Source organism: Corvus cornix, chromosome 4 (genome assembly GCF_000738735.6).
Source record: "Corvus cornix cornix isolate S_Up_H32 chromosome 4, ASM73873v5, whole genome shotgun sequence".
Classification (NCBI taxonomy): Eukaryota; Metazoa; Chordata; class Aves; order Passeriformes; family Corvidae; genus Corvus; species Corvus cornix.
In genome coordinates, this window is record NC_046334.1 from 26,589,762 (window position 1) to 26,604,971 (window position 15,210).

General features: G+C 38.7%; 1 protein-coding gene across 6 annotated transcripts in view; it reads left to right on the forward strand.

Moving 5' to 3' along the window:
* SH3D19 (SH3 domain containing 19) overlaps positions 1-15,210 on the forward strand; it is an 84,703-nt gene that overhangs the window by 65,241 nt on the left and 4,252 nt on the right. For all 6 annotated transcript variants that reach the window (XM_039551528.1, XM_019293307.3, XM_019293309.3 and 3 more), the window contains 11 exons: positions 1,029-1,141; positions 3,323-3,381; positions 5,425-5,689; positions 6,938-7,006; positions 8,278-8,350; positions 8,664-8,794; positions 11,110-11,168; positions 12,756-12,943; positions 13,206-13,258; positions 13,755-13,941; positions 14,914-15,011. In XM_039551528.1, coding sequence (XP_039407462.1) covers positions 1,029-1,141; positions 3,323-3,381; positions 5,425-5,689; positions 6,938-7,006; positions 8,278-8,350; positions 8,664-8,794; positions 11,110-11,168; positions 12,756-12,943; positions 13,206-13,258; positions 13,755-13,941; positions 14,914-15,011 — 1,295 coding nt within the window. The remainder of the gene's footprint in view (positions 1-1,028; positions 1,142-3,322; positions 3,382-5,424; positions 5,690-6,937; positions 7,007-8,277; positions 8,351-8,663; positions 8,795-11,109; positions 11,169-12,755; positions 12,944-13,205; positions 13,259-13,754; positions 13,942-14,913; positions 15,012-15,210) is intronic.

The following is a 15,210-nucleotide window of genomic DNA, read 5'->3' on the forward strand; positions in this document are numbered from 1 at the left end:
TTTCATTAAATGAGCAACTGAAAGTTCTGTTTTGGATAGCATCTCTCCTCTTCTTTTTGTTATCAGTCTATAAATGTCCAGGCTGTCTACACATATTTTTATGTAATTCCAAGTTCAGATGGAAGTCAGAGGAGCTTAAGTGTCTGTAGTTCTCTCTGTGAAATGAATTTTCTTGATATACAAACAGATTGTAAAGTAGATGACAAGGTTCCAATATATGAAGACAAAGTATTTGGTAAATATGCTGGCAAAACCTGTCCAAGTGCTTGCCAGGTTTCAAAAGCAGAGATATTGAAAGCAAATGTCATACATTTACAAGGGTTTTCTAGTCTTTATTGAATGTGGGGACATCATCACTCTTCCTTAGTCAGATCTGTACTGTTTCCTCTTCCATGTCCTAAACTTGCTTAGCTCCCTAAAGACTACCTGGGAACTTCCATCTCTGTTTTCTGTCATCCTGAAGTTTGTAGCAGGCAATAATTTATTTTCTTGCCTTTACCTTTCTGGAGATTCTTCCATCCAAGTCTCCTGATCTTTCAGGGTTACTTGAAATAACCCTCAGCTGTTTTCCAGCCTGAAGGATATTCCAGGAGCTGACAGCTGAAAAAAAAAGTGAGCTAGTTTAGAAATGTGGTGATGGTGTTTCAGGGTATCCCGTAATGAATCTGACATTCCCAGGGGGAGAAAGTCTTCTACTCATCTAATATTTTATCACCAAGTATTGCAGCTGAAACCCTGAAACTCTGAAATGACTTGCTGGTGTCCTGAGAGTAAAAAGTGAAGATCCGTTATGCAGGATGGGAAATACTCCTAACTCAGCCTCAGAGTTAATCATGTTCCCTTCATGTCCCTTTTCTCTTTGCTGTTCTTTAAGTGGTTATTCCCTTTGGCTGCTCTGGCTTTGAGGAAGGAAATTGCATTCACACAAAAAATGCCCCAAACCGAGGTGGATTCCTTTACCTATTGTTGATCCACATAAGGAAGGTATTAATTAGACTTTAATTTGGAATTTTTTTTGGATTTTACAGCTTTAAATGACACCCCACATAGCCCTCCACCACTTCCTGCTGAAAAGCCTATTGGGAACACATCCAGTACCACAGTGGGAAAACCCAGCAGTGGTGACCTCGTGAAAAAAGGGGTAAGTTAGAACTGTTTTCCTGTATTACAGCTTTGTCTGTTTTGGTTAAAAGATCTCTTGTGATCCTCAAGCATTTTTTAAAGTAAGTTATTTGAAGGACCAGAAGATGAAAATGACTACTCAAAAATACAAGGCTTTTTTCTTTTAATTCTGTTCTCTAATTAATTAGGTAATGTAGACTGCTGTCAGTTTTGGAAAGCACTCTGGTGATACTTTACTAAACTTTGATCACATCTATCTAAATTTTCTGTATTCATCATCTGGAATCAGGATATTCTACGACTTAGTTGCAAAAACATTGCAAAGTGGCTCAAAGTCCAGTGGGATTTACATGGTGAAATGTTGTCAAAGTGCTTTAGAAATGTAATTTTTTACCTTTGTGCACACAATACCTCTCAGTGTCTGTGCTAATTTGCAGGCAGAGGAAACTTTTCCATAGAAGAATGAAGCTTGTTTTTTTCACCTCTTTCCTTTTAGTTGTTTCTACTGAGTAGAACCACCTATTTTGGGAAGTAAGGCTCTGCTCCAGAGCACGTACATAGTTATGGTAGGCACTGTAGCTATACAACATTTGACAACAATTTTCGAAAGGGAATTAAAATAAACTAGAAAATGACAGTAAAATTTCAAAATACTGAGTTTTCTGATGTCAAGAATGGCAGAGAATCTTGTGAAAGCCACAGGCAGTAAAAAGGTCAAATCAAATTAAAAGCCCTCAATAGATGGGTGCTGCCAACAAATGCCTTTGTAGCTACCTCTGCTATTAAGATAAAGGGTATTAAAAGTTCATGATTGAAAAGGCTGTTCAGAGAGGTCCTACCTTTTCTAGGTAAGGCTGAAAAAGTAATTTATGAAACAAGACAGTAAATGACATTTTATGCAGTGGAACTCCAGAACTTTTACAATGTCATCTAGGTTATTGTGACAGACATATATAAGCTTCAGAAGATGTTTTTTAAAAAAAGATTGTATTGAATCCACTGGAACATTTAAATCCTATCTTTGGAAAGGTAGGAACTGTGCTTCTAAAACTAGTGTTGTTTGTCAGCGGAAGTGGATTAAACAGCAACAGCAAAAATTTTTGACCATAAGCAGCAGTTGACATAGAGTTCTTCCTTTTCACACAGAAGAGGAAAATTTCTGATATGAGGATGACATCCTCATCTGAAAGTGGCAGGTTGTTTTCTTTCTTATAGGGTCATTTAATCAGAACATTAATTTGGGGACTCAATCAAGGGTCAGATTTTGTCACAAAATATATCTAGGTATTTTCAAGGTAGGAAAAATCACAGGAATTGTTTATGAGTTTCAAGCACATTCAAGCACCTAATTAAGTAAACAAGGCTGTTCAGACCTATTTAAAACTACCGGTTCAGAAAGGGTTCTTTTGAGCACAGATTCAGCACTCTGATTTACCACGCTGTTCCAGAAGCAGCTGTGCTTGTTCAGCAGAGCTGGCAGAACTTTCTGGCACTGCAATGAAAACGAACAGCAGGAGGCAGTAAGGATGGTCACTTGCTAATCCATCACTGTGGTCCAAGCCCTTCAGGCATGGCACATGTCCTCCTCTCCTGACTGCTGTAGGGTGGTAATCTCTGGCAGGGCCAGCATGGGCAGCTGGGAGGAGTGAAGCCTTAATCTGCCAGAGCAAGATTCACTGGGATTTGTCTGTTAGCTCTCTAGAAAACATATTTAGATGCCTTCTTTAATGGGAGCTAATATTTGCAAGAGATGCTGTCCTGTGTGAGTTGCATTAATGTCATGTTTTCTGCTTTAACATGTTCAACGTGGTCCACGTGTCAAAGTTAAATCAAAGTTGATAATGCGAAATCCTGTGGGCAATGTAATTGCACATTTCTCTGACTCTCCTGAAATTGGCTCTTAACTCCTTACTGCCATATAGTAGGAAAAGAGGGGCTGGGTCATACGTAATGCACACTTTAAGCTGTGTTTCAGGTAGTAAATCGGGTTATTTACCCTCCGTATTTCCCTCCATGTTCAATAACACTTTAAAATCGCAGAATCACACCGTAATACTTATTACTTTACTCCCAGACCTCCAGAAACTCGTTTTTCATGTCCATAGTATATAATTTGATATAAGAATTATATAATTTAAACAAAATCTTTTATTTTTCTTAGGCTTAAAGAAATGTCTTTTTTTCTTTTGAATGGTTGTAGGAGTTGGATCACTCAGAACAGGGTGGAGTGCCTCAGCTAGAACCTCTACTACCCCCAAGGTGAGTGTGGTTTTTCAGACTCACTTAATAGTGGTGTTTCTGAATTAATTTGCATAGTTAGTCTCAGTGTAGACACTACTGCCTCCAGCCATAGCTCAATAGGCTTGGCTGGGCACTATGCTCACTAATAAATAGGCAGGACCAAGTCGGTAGCTGTTGAATACTTGTTTGTACATTATGGTATGAGCAGAGAGATTATAGGAGAGCAGCTGTTTGACTTTTCAGCTAATGTACAGTGGCTGCTGACAGTCATTCCTTTCTGAATCTTTAACCTTTTCACCTACAGCACTTACACTTGTGGTGGGGTTTGAGTGGTGAAGGAATGGAGGTGGCAGATGTTCCCACCCTGAAAAGGGCAGATGCTGGGCCAGCAGCTTCCCAGAAGCTCTGGCTAGTTTATATACTTCAGACCTAAAATGCAGGTACAGGATCAATGATAACAGGGGTTTTTTATTCTTGTGAACCAAAAAGAAAGAACATCTGCAAGGGCAAAAGTTGCTGGACCAGCCTTAAATTCATGTCCATCAATGCCAGAGGCACAGTGGAGGGAGATCTGGCATTGACTAGCCAGCCCACTGTGGGTATCTCAGCATTTGCATTCTAAATCTGTGAGTTTAAACACAAGAGTTTGCTCTGTTGCGTCAGGACAAGAGAATCTTTCTGTTACTGAACTGAGTCTATCAATAAGTATTAATTAACAGAAAAGAATGTGGGTGTACCACAAGGAAACACCTCATTATTGCTCCATATGGGCTTGTTCCTTCCCTACATTCAGTTTAGCATAACATTCCTCATTCTTATGAGGGTGTCTGGGACAGCAGTAAATATTTTGTCCTTTCACTCTTCTGCTCAAATGGATTTTTAATTTTTTTTTTTTTTTGTAAGTAAGTAGTAATAATTGACTGAATTGCTTGTTAGGGTCTTCCTGTTTAGTTGAGTTGCTTTAAAAATGTGTGGGTTGGTCTGTTTACAGATTTAAGGCAGTCTAACTTGGAATTTCCCCTTTTGTCAGTATTAAAAATGCTTAGTTCAAGATGAGGACAAGAAAAGGGAGAGATGGATGTTGAACAGAAGTGGAAAATTTTTTTGAAATTTAAAAATTATTCCATACTCAAATAGTAATAGAGAACTCTTATCAGGAGCATTAGTAGTGCACTAGTATCTTCTCAAGTGGTGGATGACACTCAGAAAATGTATTAGAATGATACTTCAAAGATCCACTAATGCACATTTGTTGGAGTTGATAATTTTTGCAGATCCATGAGGAATGCACATGAGCAAATAATTATGCTTAGTTACATTATATGAAAAAAAAGAGAAACATTTGTAGCAGAAACTTGCGGTAACTGGTTGAAGATATCCCAATAAAAATCAAACGATACTGTATTTTTGGGATATTACTACTAATATTAATTACTAGTAAACATTACTACTGTCACTTGCTAGTCTCTGGTTTTGGTTTCTAAACTGCTGGTCCACTAATGAGAGTGTGGTACCTCCAGCATAGCCAGAGAACTTGAGTATTTTCACCAGTGTTTTCTTTCTGCAGTAGACATCTGTTGCACAAAAATGGTAAATTCTGCTATTGATGGCAATGTGCAAAGTGGTGTGATGTGTCATGAGCTGCATCATAGTCACTTCAGGTAAGTGACATCCCAAGGAATGAGCTAGGCTGATTCCTGAAGACCAACTTTCACAAAAGCTCTCCAATAGCAGAGCTTCATCTTGAAGCAGCTTCAAAGAAAGCTCTTTCTAGAGGTAGATTGCTGAAACAAATCCTGCTTATTTAGTGGGCTCCCCAGAAAGCTGGCAGGCTGTTGGTGAGCAGACTCGGAAATACGTAGTCAAAGGATCTGTCTAAGCAACTGATCATCTGGTCCCAGTATCTGAAGAGTTCATGTATTCCTGGAAAGCTTTGGATGCTACACACTGTACAGCCCAGGTCATCACAAATCTTGTTTCCTCACAGCACACTCTATAGCTAGGATGAGGTGGCATGCTTATTAATATGCATATTTCTCTGATGGTTTGCACAATGTTTAGGCCTGTGGATGGAAAAATTGTACCTGCTCGACCTCCCCCACCTAAAAGTGTTCCTGGAAGGCCACCTCCACCAAAACTCTCTGCAGCCAAGACCTCCTCCCAGAAGGATGTTCTTTCACGATCTAGTTCTGACATCGCTTCTGATAAAAAAAACAATAAGTTCAGGTTGGGACCCAAGAGAGCAAAAAGTGCAGTCTTTAAAAATCCAGATCCAGCATTACCTCCTAGACCTAAACCGGGTCATCCTCTCTACAATAAATACATGGTAAGAGTTGAGATATTCTATCTGAGCACATTGTTTTTATAAAGCAGTACTGGTTAAAATAGTAGAGAAAAAGGTAGTTAAACCTACAGAAGTAGGTTAGGATTACGTGGCTTTCAAAGTGTATCTATGAGCATAATCTTCCTTAGAAAATGCTAGTAGATAAATAGTAGTAAGTCCTGTAAGGCAATACTGGAGAAAGCAATAAATACATGTAAAGTATAGATCTATGTGGAGTATTTTTGTGTATATATGTAATTATATATATATATATATATATATACACATGTATCTATATATCTGTATCTTTAATGCATTGCTCTTGGGGTTTGGGAGTTCTTTTTCCAGTTACCAGTTCTGAATTCTCTTTCAGTAAAATGATGCTGAATAATTGCATTTATATAATGTTTACCCATACATATCAAAATGCTTAGGAAAATTGGGGGAGCACTGGAACTTATAAAGTAGTTGGCCTTACTTAATCAAGCTTGCAAAGAGTGAGGAATGTAACATTGCTAATCTTACATTTTCATCCTATTGATGCCATCCCTTTTCATTACAAAAATGTTTTTGTCATTGTATATGTTCTTAGGGAATTTTAGATACTAATGGATCAGCATTACAGATAAAAACAAGGAAGTCTTTCCCCAGAAACTTGAAACTGGTCAGTGATAGAGCTGGTGACTGCTTGAACCAGTGCTGTTGTCAAAAAAAGCAGCCACAAAGCCATAGCATGAACAGCATCAACATTCCATCAGCATGAAGTGGAAACTTTCTGTTCCCTTCTTTTTGATCTTTCACTTTTGCATTTAGAGTTTTGTATATGAGATTTTTTTTGGTGTGGTAATTTTTTTCTGTAGTAATCAGTAATTGCCCCAAAGTCTTACTGGCAATGAAAATTTCCTCCCAGGTTGGTTTTTTTAGTGTCCTCCATGGCAAATGAATATATTTCTGCATCAGAGTGTCTTTCTGAATTTCTTGTAGTATATGGTGTGATACCAGTTAGGTGTCTAAGACACTATTAAAGGGGGTGACACCACCTGAGTTTCTCAAAGTGGCAGTTCATATCACCAGCAGTCTGTTCTGAATGCCTTCCAAAGGAACTTGTCCCCTTCCACTGGACTCTTAAATTACTTACTGGTAGCAGGTGGTTTGAAAAGTTTCATCATCTGACCATTTTCACTTGCGGTGAAACTTTGAGGTGCTTAGAAATGAAAAAAACTTTTCCATTTGCCTCTGTTTCTGTTCAAGCTACCTGTGCCTCATGGAGTTGCCAAGGAAGATTGTCTTCCCAGGAACACTGGAGAACTGTCCTGTAAGGTAAGGTGCTTTTTTCTGCTGGCTTAAATATTCAGTGAGCAAGACTCCTGTTGCAGTAAAGTGTCAAGTGTTTTAGTCTTCAAAGGTTACACTGAGAAATGTAGTAGTGATTTATTAAATCCTTGTGTTTCTGTAATCAAAACAAAACAACTGCCAAAACAAAACCCAGTAATGGTGATTTGCCTCATAGCACAGGGACATTCTGCTTATAGAACAGAGCAAGAGTAATTACTTGGAGTGCCAGAAGGGAGAGGAAACCGGTTAAGTTCCTCCATCTCACAGGGAAATAATCACTCCCTTGGCTGAGTATCTGAGAATTGAGCAAAAGATAAGCGAGTACTTTATGAAGTGCTGTACATGATACATCAGTGAATTGGCTTTGACATACAGACTTGAAAGTATTTTCCTCTCTTTGCTTCTACAGATCCTGGCTTGGTTTTAGGGCATGACTCTATTAATATTAAATAGCTAGTGGAAATTATAGCAATGAGCAGCCTTTTTGACTATTTATCAGAAACCTACATAGCTGAAGTAGATTTCTGTGCAGTATGTTGTTTGTTGTAACTCATGTTACTCTGGCCTTAGCTGGGCTTTTTTGGTTGTGGGGTTTTTTGTACACAATTAATTACTGTGAATGTAATTCATTCACCATGATTGTCATCAGTACAGCCTAAAAATTCCTAGTGGGTGGAGTAGAGAAGCTCAGCATTTTTAATATAATTTCCCTTTATGGAGATGCCACAACAAAAGTGTCAGCTCCCCTCAGTGTTACCTTTGTGTAAGCAAAGGCATAGTGGCTTCCTTGCTCCTCTTGGAATGTTTGTTAGTTGGCAGATGTGCTGTCCCTGAGTGTGCTGGGGAGAGTTAGGTTGGGTGTTCCCTCAAGCAAGAAAGAGTGGCTGGTGGCACACAGGACCAAGCACCAGTGCAAAATTTGTCCACAGCCCTTGCAATGAGTGTTGTTATCAGTGCTACAGATTTCTGGCGCACTGAGATAGCTGAGGCTTTTTCTATACTTGGAAAAGTTGCATGCTTTCCCTTCCTTTCACTGGCTCAAAAGTAGATTTTGGTGAAATGTATTCTTGTTTACACTGGCAAAAGGCAAACAGAATTCACACCCATAGTTGTGTGACCAGTAACCATTTCCTTCTGCAATACCAGAACAACTCTGTGCCCGAAGTCAGAAGATTAATTAAGGAGTACGTAACAGAGAATCTGTGTTAGTATCTTCCATGATTTATAAACTATTTGGATTTATTTGTCATTGTCAGGATTCAAACCACCCTCCAAAAGTTTCTGACACAAGTGCACCTCATGCTGTAGTCCTGCATGATTTTCCTGCAGGTAAGTAAACGTGAATATTCTGGACACTTGTTTTACTCCAAGACGTTCAAATGAAAATTTTCTTAGAAATTAGAGCTTAAAAATGGTATGGAAGCTCTGTCTGCAAGGTCTGCACATAGAGTTGTTCAAATCAATGGGTTTAGCTGTAGATGGGCCAGTCTTTCAGTTAAAGCTGGTTGATTTATAAAGTAAAAATAAGACTTTTTAAAAACTGATTCTGGTTTTGTCTGTGGTATTTGTATTAAGAAGGTTTGCTTAGAGAAAATCAGTGAGTGTGACAAGTACAGTTAACTGAAATGATGTTATCTTACAGAGCATGCTGAGGACTTGGACCTTCATTCTGGAGACACTGTTTGTCTTCTGGAGAAAATTGATACCGAGTGGTACAGAGGAAAATGTGGGAATCGCACAGGGATATTTCCTGCCAACTTTGTTAAAGTAGTTGTATGTAGGCTTTGTATACCTTGCTACATAAGATCCTATTGTATTTGTTTTCTGGTTCTGTTTTACTAAGGCTCCTGTGTATTTAACTCCATTCTGTTTTTAGATAATCTCTTATCCCACTGGCAGCGCAGAAGACATATCAACTTGTTTGTGTGGTATTAGAAAGATGTTTGGTTTGGCACAACCAGCTTGTGTTATGGGGAATAATTTGGTGTTAATTTAAAACCAAGCGAGAAAATCATTGCCCTTACCAGATTCTCTTTGGAAACATGGGTAGTTTCTCAGGGTCTACAGAGCAGATTATTTTTTGACAGCTGCATGTAAGAATCAAGACTCGGTAAAAGATGGTTGATTTTTGTGCCTCCCCCCAGCTCCCCACCTTCTGTCATGTTCTTGTCCCTTGAGCTTTGCTGGAATCACCACTTTTTCAGCTGTGTAGTGAACTAGGTCAGGGTAGCAATTTGGCCCAAAAAACCATGTTGGGTTTTTTCTTCCCAGAATATTGTTTTTCCAACAGGATCAATTTGCCTAAATGGCTTTCTAAGTGGCTGCACAAATGGTTGTGCTGGCACAGTGCAAGGAGATTGTGTTGTTGAAAATGAGCAGCTTAAAGCAATCCTGTTACTGAATGTGACACTTGACAGTAAGCAGAAGGCAAGAGACAGGTGCTCTTTTGGAGCCCAAGGATAATGAATTTAAAAGGATACAATGTGGTTCCCTGTGGTCAAATGCTGGGTCAAACCTATTGCAAGCCTGAGTCTGAGACTGAAGTCCATTTTGTGACAGTGGGAAGGGCTTTGGGCTGTCCACACCAGCCATATGGACATGGAGGAATGCCAGAGTGACACCAGGAAGCGGGGAAGGTACCTGGCTTGGCATTAAAGACAGGAAGTGCCTGTGTGAACACTTCCTGGGCCGGGACAGCTGGCACAGTGAGCACTGCTGCTGCATGGGCAATACCAAGGATTTGGTAGACATCAGAGAGGGTGGGGTGTCTGTTTAGTTTGTAATGGTGGTATGGGAGAAAAATTTTAAGAGCTGAGAAGTGCTGAAGAATAAAAACTAAACTCGTAGTTAGTAGTAATGGAACCATGCTTGATTCACTTTCACAAGAAAGATTTGTTAGCTAAATGGATTGGCTGTTTCTATACAGACCAACAATTCCATTTAAAAGCTCTTGCTTCTACTGATAGCTAATGAAGAAAAGATTTTATGTTAAAGCGGTGGAGTGAGTGTTTGGGGTCAAATTCAGCATTGATACAGACAGATACAACTTCATAAAAGCTAGGGAAGATGCATTTCTATTTTAGTTGTAAAAGATGGTTACCCTTTTAGGGCAAAAATCTTCTGTTTCAGAAATAAAGAAAAGGAAAAAGAGGCTAATTTACTTGAGTGAATTCTCCTGCTAATTCAGGTCAGGTTTCATATTGATACAAGGTCTCTATACGGTACACTATAATGTGTTTTACAGTATTGAGCTGGGCAGTAGCTTAGATCTGGACACCTAACAAGAATACATAGTTACGACTTCCCATAGAACCTTCAGAGCACCACAGATACCAGCTCCTTCAGCAAGTGCAATGCAAAGATTATTTGTCCTAAAAGGCATTGTGATTTCCTCCAGTGCTTCACATAAGCTAATGGAACATTCTTGTTCATTTTATGGGAACTGGCTGATGTAATAGTGAGCTGTAACCCAAAGCTCCTCACCAGGGCCTCTAGGCTTGTAGTCTTGTACATCTCACAGATCATCCTTCATGTCACACCAAAAATCCAGTTGAAATCCTCCTATGGTAAAGGACTTGAATGTTGTCTGTTTGATATATCTGTATATTGATTTTCTAAGTTGTATTTCTCCAATTCAAGTGAGAGTTGTGAGATGTGTTTTTGTTTGGAGAGCAGCTGGCTACCTACCAAAGCACAAAAGGGATAAGTGTAAACAGTAGTTTTGTCTATTGTGGTATACTGTGCTAGTAAATAATTGAGAGCAATTACCAGTTGGGAATTGGGATCTAAGTGCAACAACATGTAGTAGCATCTAGTCACGTATTCTGTCGATCAGTCATGCCACAAGTAGAAACAATAAACCAGCTTCATAAAACAAAACATTAAATATTGCTCCTTGTTTGCATAAGATTAAAAAATGAGAAAACAGGCATAAATTTACATTAATGTGGTCATATATCAGAGCATGCCAACAATTACAGAGTGTGACACATCTGAAAAACTGGTAATTCTAACCAGTTTCAAGTTTATTGTGGTTAGTTGCCATGAGATTGAAATGGAAGATTTAACTTATTTTATTGTCTTATTAGATTGATGTTCCAGAAGAAGCCACCAGGAAAAAAATACCCTCTTCATCACGATGTATTAAGTGAGTCAGATAAATCTTTTTTTTTTCTCATGTTGATTTACAAGGAATTTAAAAGAAAGATTAACTTTGAAGCAGGGGCTCTCTGCACTGAGGTTGATAGGGTTAACAATTTATTCACCAAAATATATTGTAAAGATTAAAATATATGTTTTAAAAACCTGAATGTTTATTATGTTTTATTAAGACTCATATTTAGGTAAAAAAAGCCTACTTTTATGAAAACTGGTTCCAGAAACCATGAACCAATCTGATTAACTTCAGCAGCATTGTACACTCCTCTCTTTGCTCCTGACATTGCTGCTTTCTTCCAGTGTCCTCACAAGATGGAACATGGTAGGGCTCCTACTCATTTGAAAGAACAAGATACAATGGGACAGAATATAGAGGTACTTTAAGGAAAGAAATCTGTCTGCCCTGAAAGTGTGCAGCTGTATGGGTAAATCTAAAGTTCCCCAGTTTGAATTATGAAATCAATTGCCACCACTTTCATTTTCAAACAACTTGTACTAATATTTGTGGGCAAGAAATTATTTTTCATGCTATTTATTTCACAGTGGTGCTTACTGGATTTTGTTATCATTTATTCCAGGAATTAAAGTAAATTCAGGCAGAGGCAGGAGCAACTAGTGTCAGTTGTTCATTCAGTTGTTCTTTAGATGAATCTTGGTTTGTTAGGAACAAAACTTTATTTTAAAAAGCTGCTTCTGCAGCTAAGAAAGAAACAGAAAGTTCTACCCTCTGTCCTGAAAGACACATCTTTGCAAAGATACTGAGTGGGGGACAGGGGTGGGAATCAAACTTCTTACTTTGGTTGTGTGCTATGCATATATAAAAAGAATTAAATCCTATTACTGCTTTTTTCCAGCATGGAATTTCTGAGAAACAAAAAAATTTCTTAATTTCTTAAATTAAATGTATTAGGTTCCTAAATAATGAAATCTATTTTAAGTTGGGGGAAAAATAATTAGGTTTTTTTCAGTACTGTACCAAAGTATATAAAATCTTATCAGATGCATTGATGTTTCTTTCTTTGATAGATAAACTATTTCCCCTATATATAATCTTATAGGGATGGATTTTACAGAATAAAGTATGCTAAAGCAGATAAAAACTAGCTTCTTCCTATGAAACCTCCATGTATTTGGGACAAACATACAATATCCACCCCCACCCATGTTTGATTGAATCTAAGTGGGATGCTAGCTCGAAAAACAATCAAACTGTTAACAAAAGTGTATCAGGACACTTGCTTGGATATAGGTAAAGATGTTAAATTGGACAGCCAAGCCAGAAACAAGGGGCTTTATTGTTGCTTGGAAGGGAAGTAGAGTCTTCTGCAAAATATTCTAACAGCCAGGAACTGGGATGCAGGAACTGCATCTGGCTCCTCCAGGCTCTGTACTCATTCTCCTCAGAAAGCAGAGAGGAGAACCAGGGCTGCCCCCCAGTTTTCCACCTGTTCTATCTTCAGTGCATCCTTTTATCATTTTAATTAATATATCAATCCATATATTACACACAATTCTGTCTTATTATTAGGTGGACAGTAATAAAGAAGCAAAGTAATTTTCTCTTTTGTTTGTGCAGAGGTCCAAGATGTGTAGCACGATTTGAATACATTGGAGATCAGAAAGATGAGCTCAGTTTTTCAGAAGGTGAAACTATTATCCTGAAAAAATATGTAAATGAAGAGTGGGCCAAAGGAGAGCTCAGAGGCACATCTGGAATTTTCCCCTTGAACTTTGTGGAAGTAATTGAAGATCTGCCTGGAACAGGTATGAATATGTTTGCAAAAATCTTCAAGAGCATAGTTATGTACTTAATGTAAATAGGCAGCATACAGGAGAAAATTCCAAAAGGACAATGAATGCAGAAAGGAGGTAAAAAGAGAGGGAAGACCAATCAAAAAAAAAAATTAACAGTAGGACTTCTTAAAAGATATTCTTAATAATGACTTCAAATATCTAAAATCTCTGTCATTAGTAACATTCTGAATAGGACACTGCTCCTATTCTAAGTTGTGCTTTACTTATGTAGGTACAGAAACAGCACTGAAGAATAAGGTGGAGATTTCGTCTTCCCTTCCTCAGGTAATAAAACTTTATAGGTGATGGCCAGAATTTCTGTATAGATTTATTTGAGACTATTATAATGTGAGAGTAACTGCAGAACAAGACACAGCTCCCACAGCACACAATGCTGCATGGTCACAGCCTCAATTCTGACACTTGGCCTAAGCTGATTGAATTCAGAGCTTCTGACAAATTAACATTAGTAAATTGTTATCCTTTGTGCTGAAGGAAATTCTTGTTAGCTCTATTTTAAGTATTGCTGCAGTGATCTAATTTTGAATTTATTAATCCTTTCCCCTGCCACCAGAGATAAAAAGGAATGTGGCCGAGCCTAGATGAAATTCTGTGGTGGTAATTGCTGAAATGCCATTCTAGTCTACATCTGCAGCAGCGCTATTGTATGGGAGAGTGTCAGGACACCCATGTGCTGTACAGCTGCTTTCAGCAGCACCCATCAGTTTGTGGGCTCCATTCACACTTCTAAAATTAATGCATCTTCTGTTCACTTGAATAGAACAACAGACGCTCAGTAGAGTGGTGTGAAGCGCTTCATGATTTTACAGCAGAAACCAAAGATGATCTATCCTTCAAAAAGGGAGACTACATCCACATACTGGAACAAATAGATTTGGAGTGGTATAGAGGAAGACTGAATGGAAAGGAAGGGATTTTCCCAGCAGTTTTTGTTCAGACCTGCTCAGGTACAGTGCTCCTACCAGATGGCAATTCTTTATTCCTTGTGTTGTGCCAGTCATGACAGAGTTGTGGGAGAACACAACTATTCCACTTCTGGAGAAAAGGAGACTCAGAGGTGACCTTACCACTCTCTACAACTACCTGAAAGGTGGCTATAGTCAGATGGGGGTTGGTCTCTTTCTCCAGGCAGCAACTGACAGAACAAGAGGACACAGCCTCAAGCTGCGCCAAGGGAAATTTAGATTGGATGTTAGGAAGAGGTTTTTTACTGAAAGAGTGATAAAAGTTCTGGAACTGTCTGCCCGGGGAGGTGGTGGAGTCACCGCCCCTGGATGTGTTTAAAAAAAGATTGTATGTGGCACCCAGTGCCATGGTTTAGTTGAGGTGGCATTAGGGCATGGGTTGGACTCGGTGATCTTGAAGGTCTCTTCCAGCCCGGTGATTCTGTGATCAACAAGTCACACACCACCACAGTCTTTAATATTCTAAACCTAAACTTAAGTTTTGAACCGACTTCTCTAATAATGGCAATATAATGTTCTAGTCAGTAAGTAATCTGTGAGGTGACACAGATTCTGGAATGTTTTCAAGGGTGGTTTGGGCACAGGTGAAACAGGGCAATTGAGCCACCTTTAGGAATAATTCAGGGGTACTGATGCTGCTTCATCTTCGAGCAGAAAGAGGAAAAGTCAGCTTTTATTACATATCACCATTGGGAAGTTCAAGTTAATGAGGTTTAAATTTAGTGCTCTTACAAGCAGATCTGTGAGACTGTGTTTAATACTATAAAATGAACTGGTGGCAGTGGAGTTTTTTATTCCAGCAGGACAGTGAATTTGTTAGAGCAGTAGCAATAACGTTTGGACAACTTGTAGCGCAATAGTGGGGAGAAAACATGAGAATGACAGGAAACTTCTCCAGAAACAGAGATTTATTTCACTCCAATGCAAGTAATTTCTCTTGTCCATGTTCTGTAGCCAGGGTAGAGCAGTCACAGCCTGGAGGAGGGAAGAAAGGAAAAGCCAAAGCTCTTTATGATTTTCATGGAGAAAATGAAGATGAGCTTTCTTTCAAAGTAAGTACACCTCTCTTAGACCAATTTCCAAGAGGCCTTGTGTTCCTAATGAGTGCTAAAAAATAAGATTCATCCACTGTGAAAACAGGCTTTAGACAAGAAGAATGAAGCACATAGAATATGCATAGATATTAACATATTTGATAAGTGGTCTCTCTAAAAAACGTTTTTGCCCTTACCACTCCTGTTTCCTATCAGC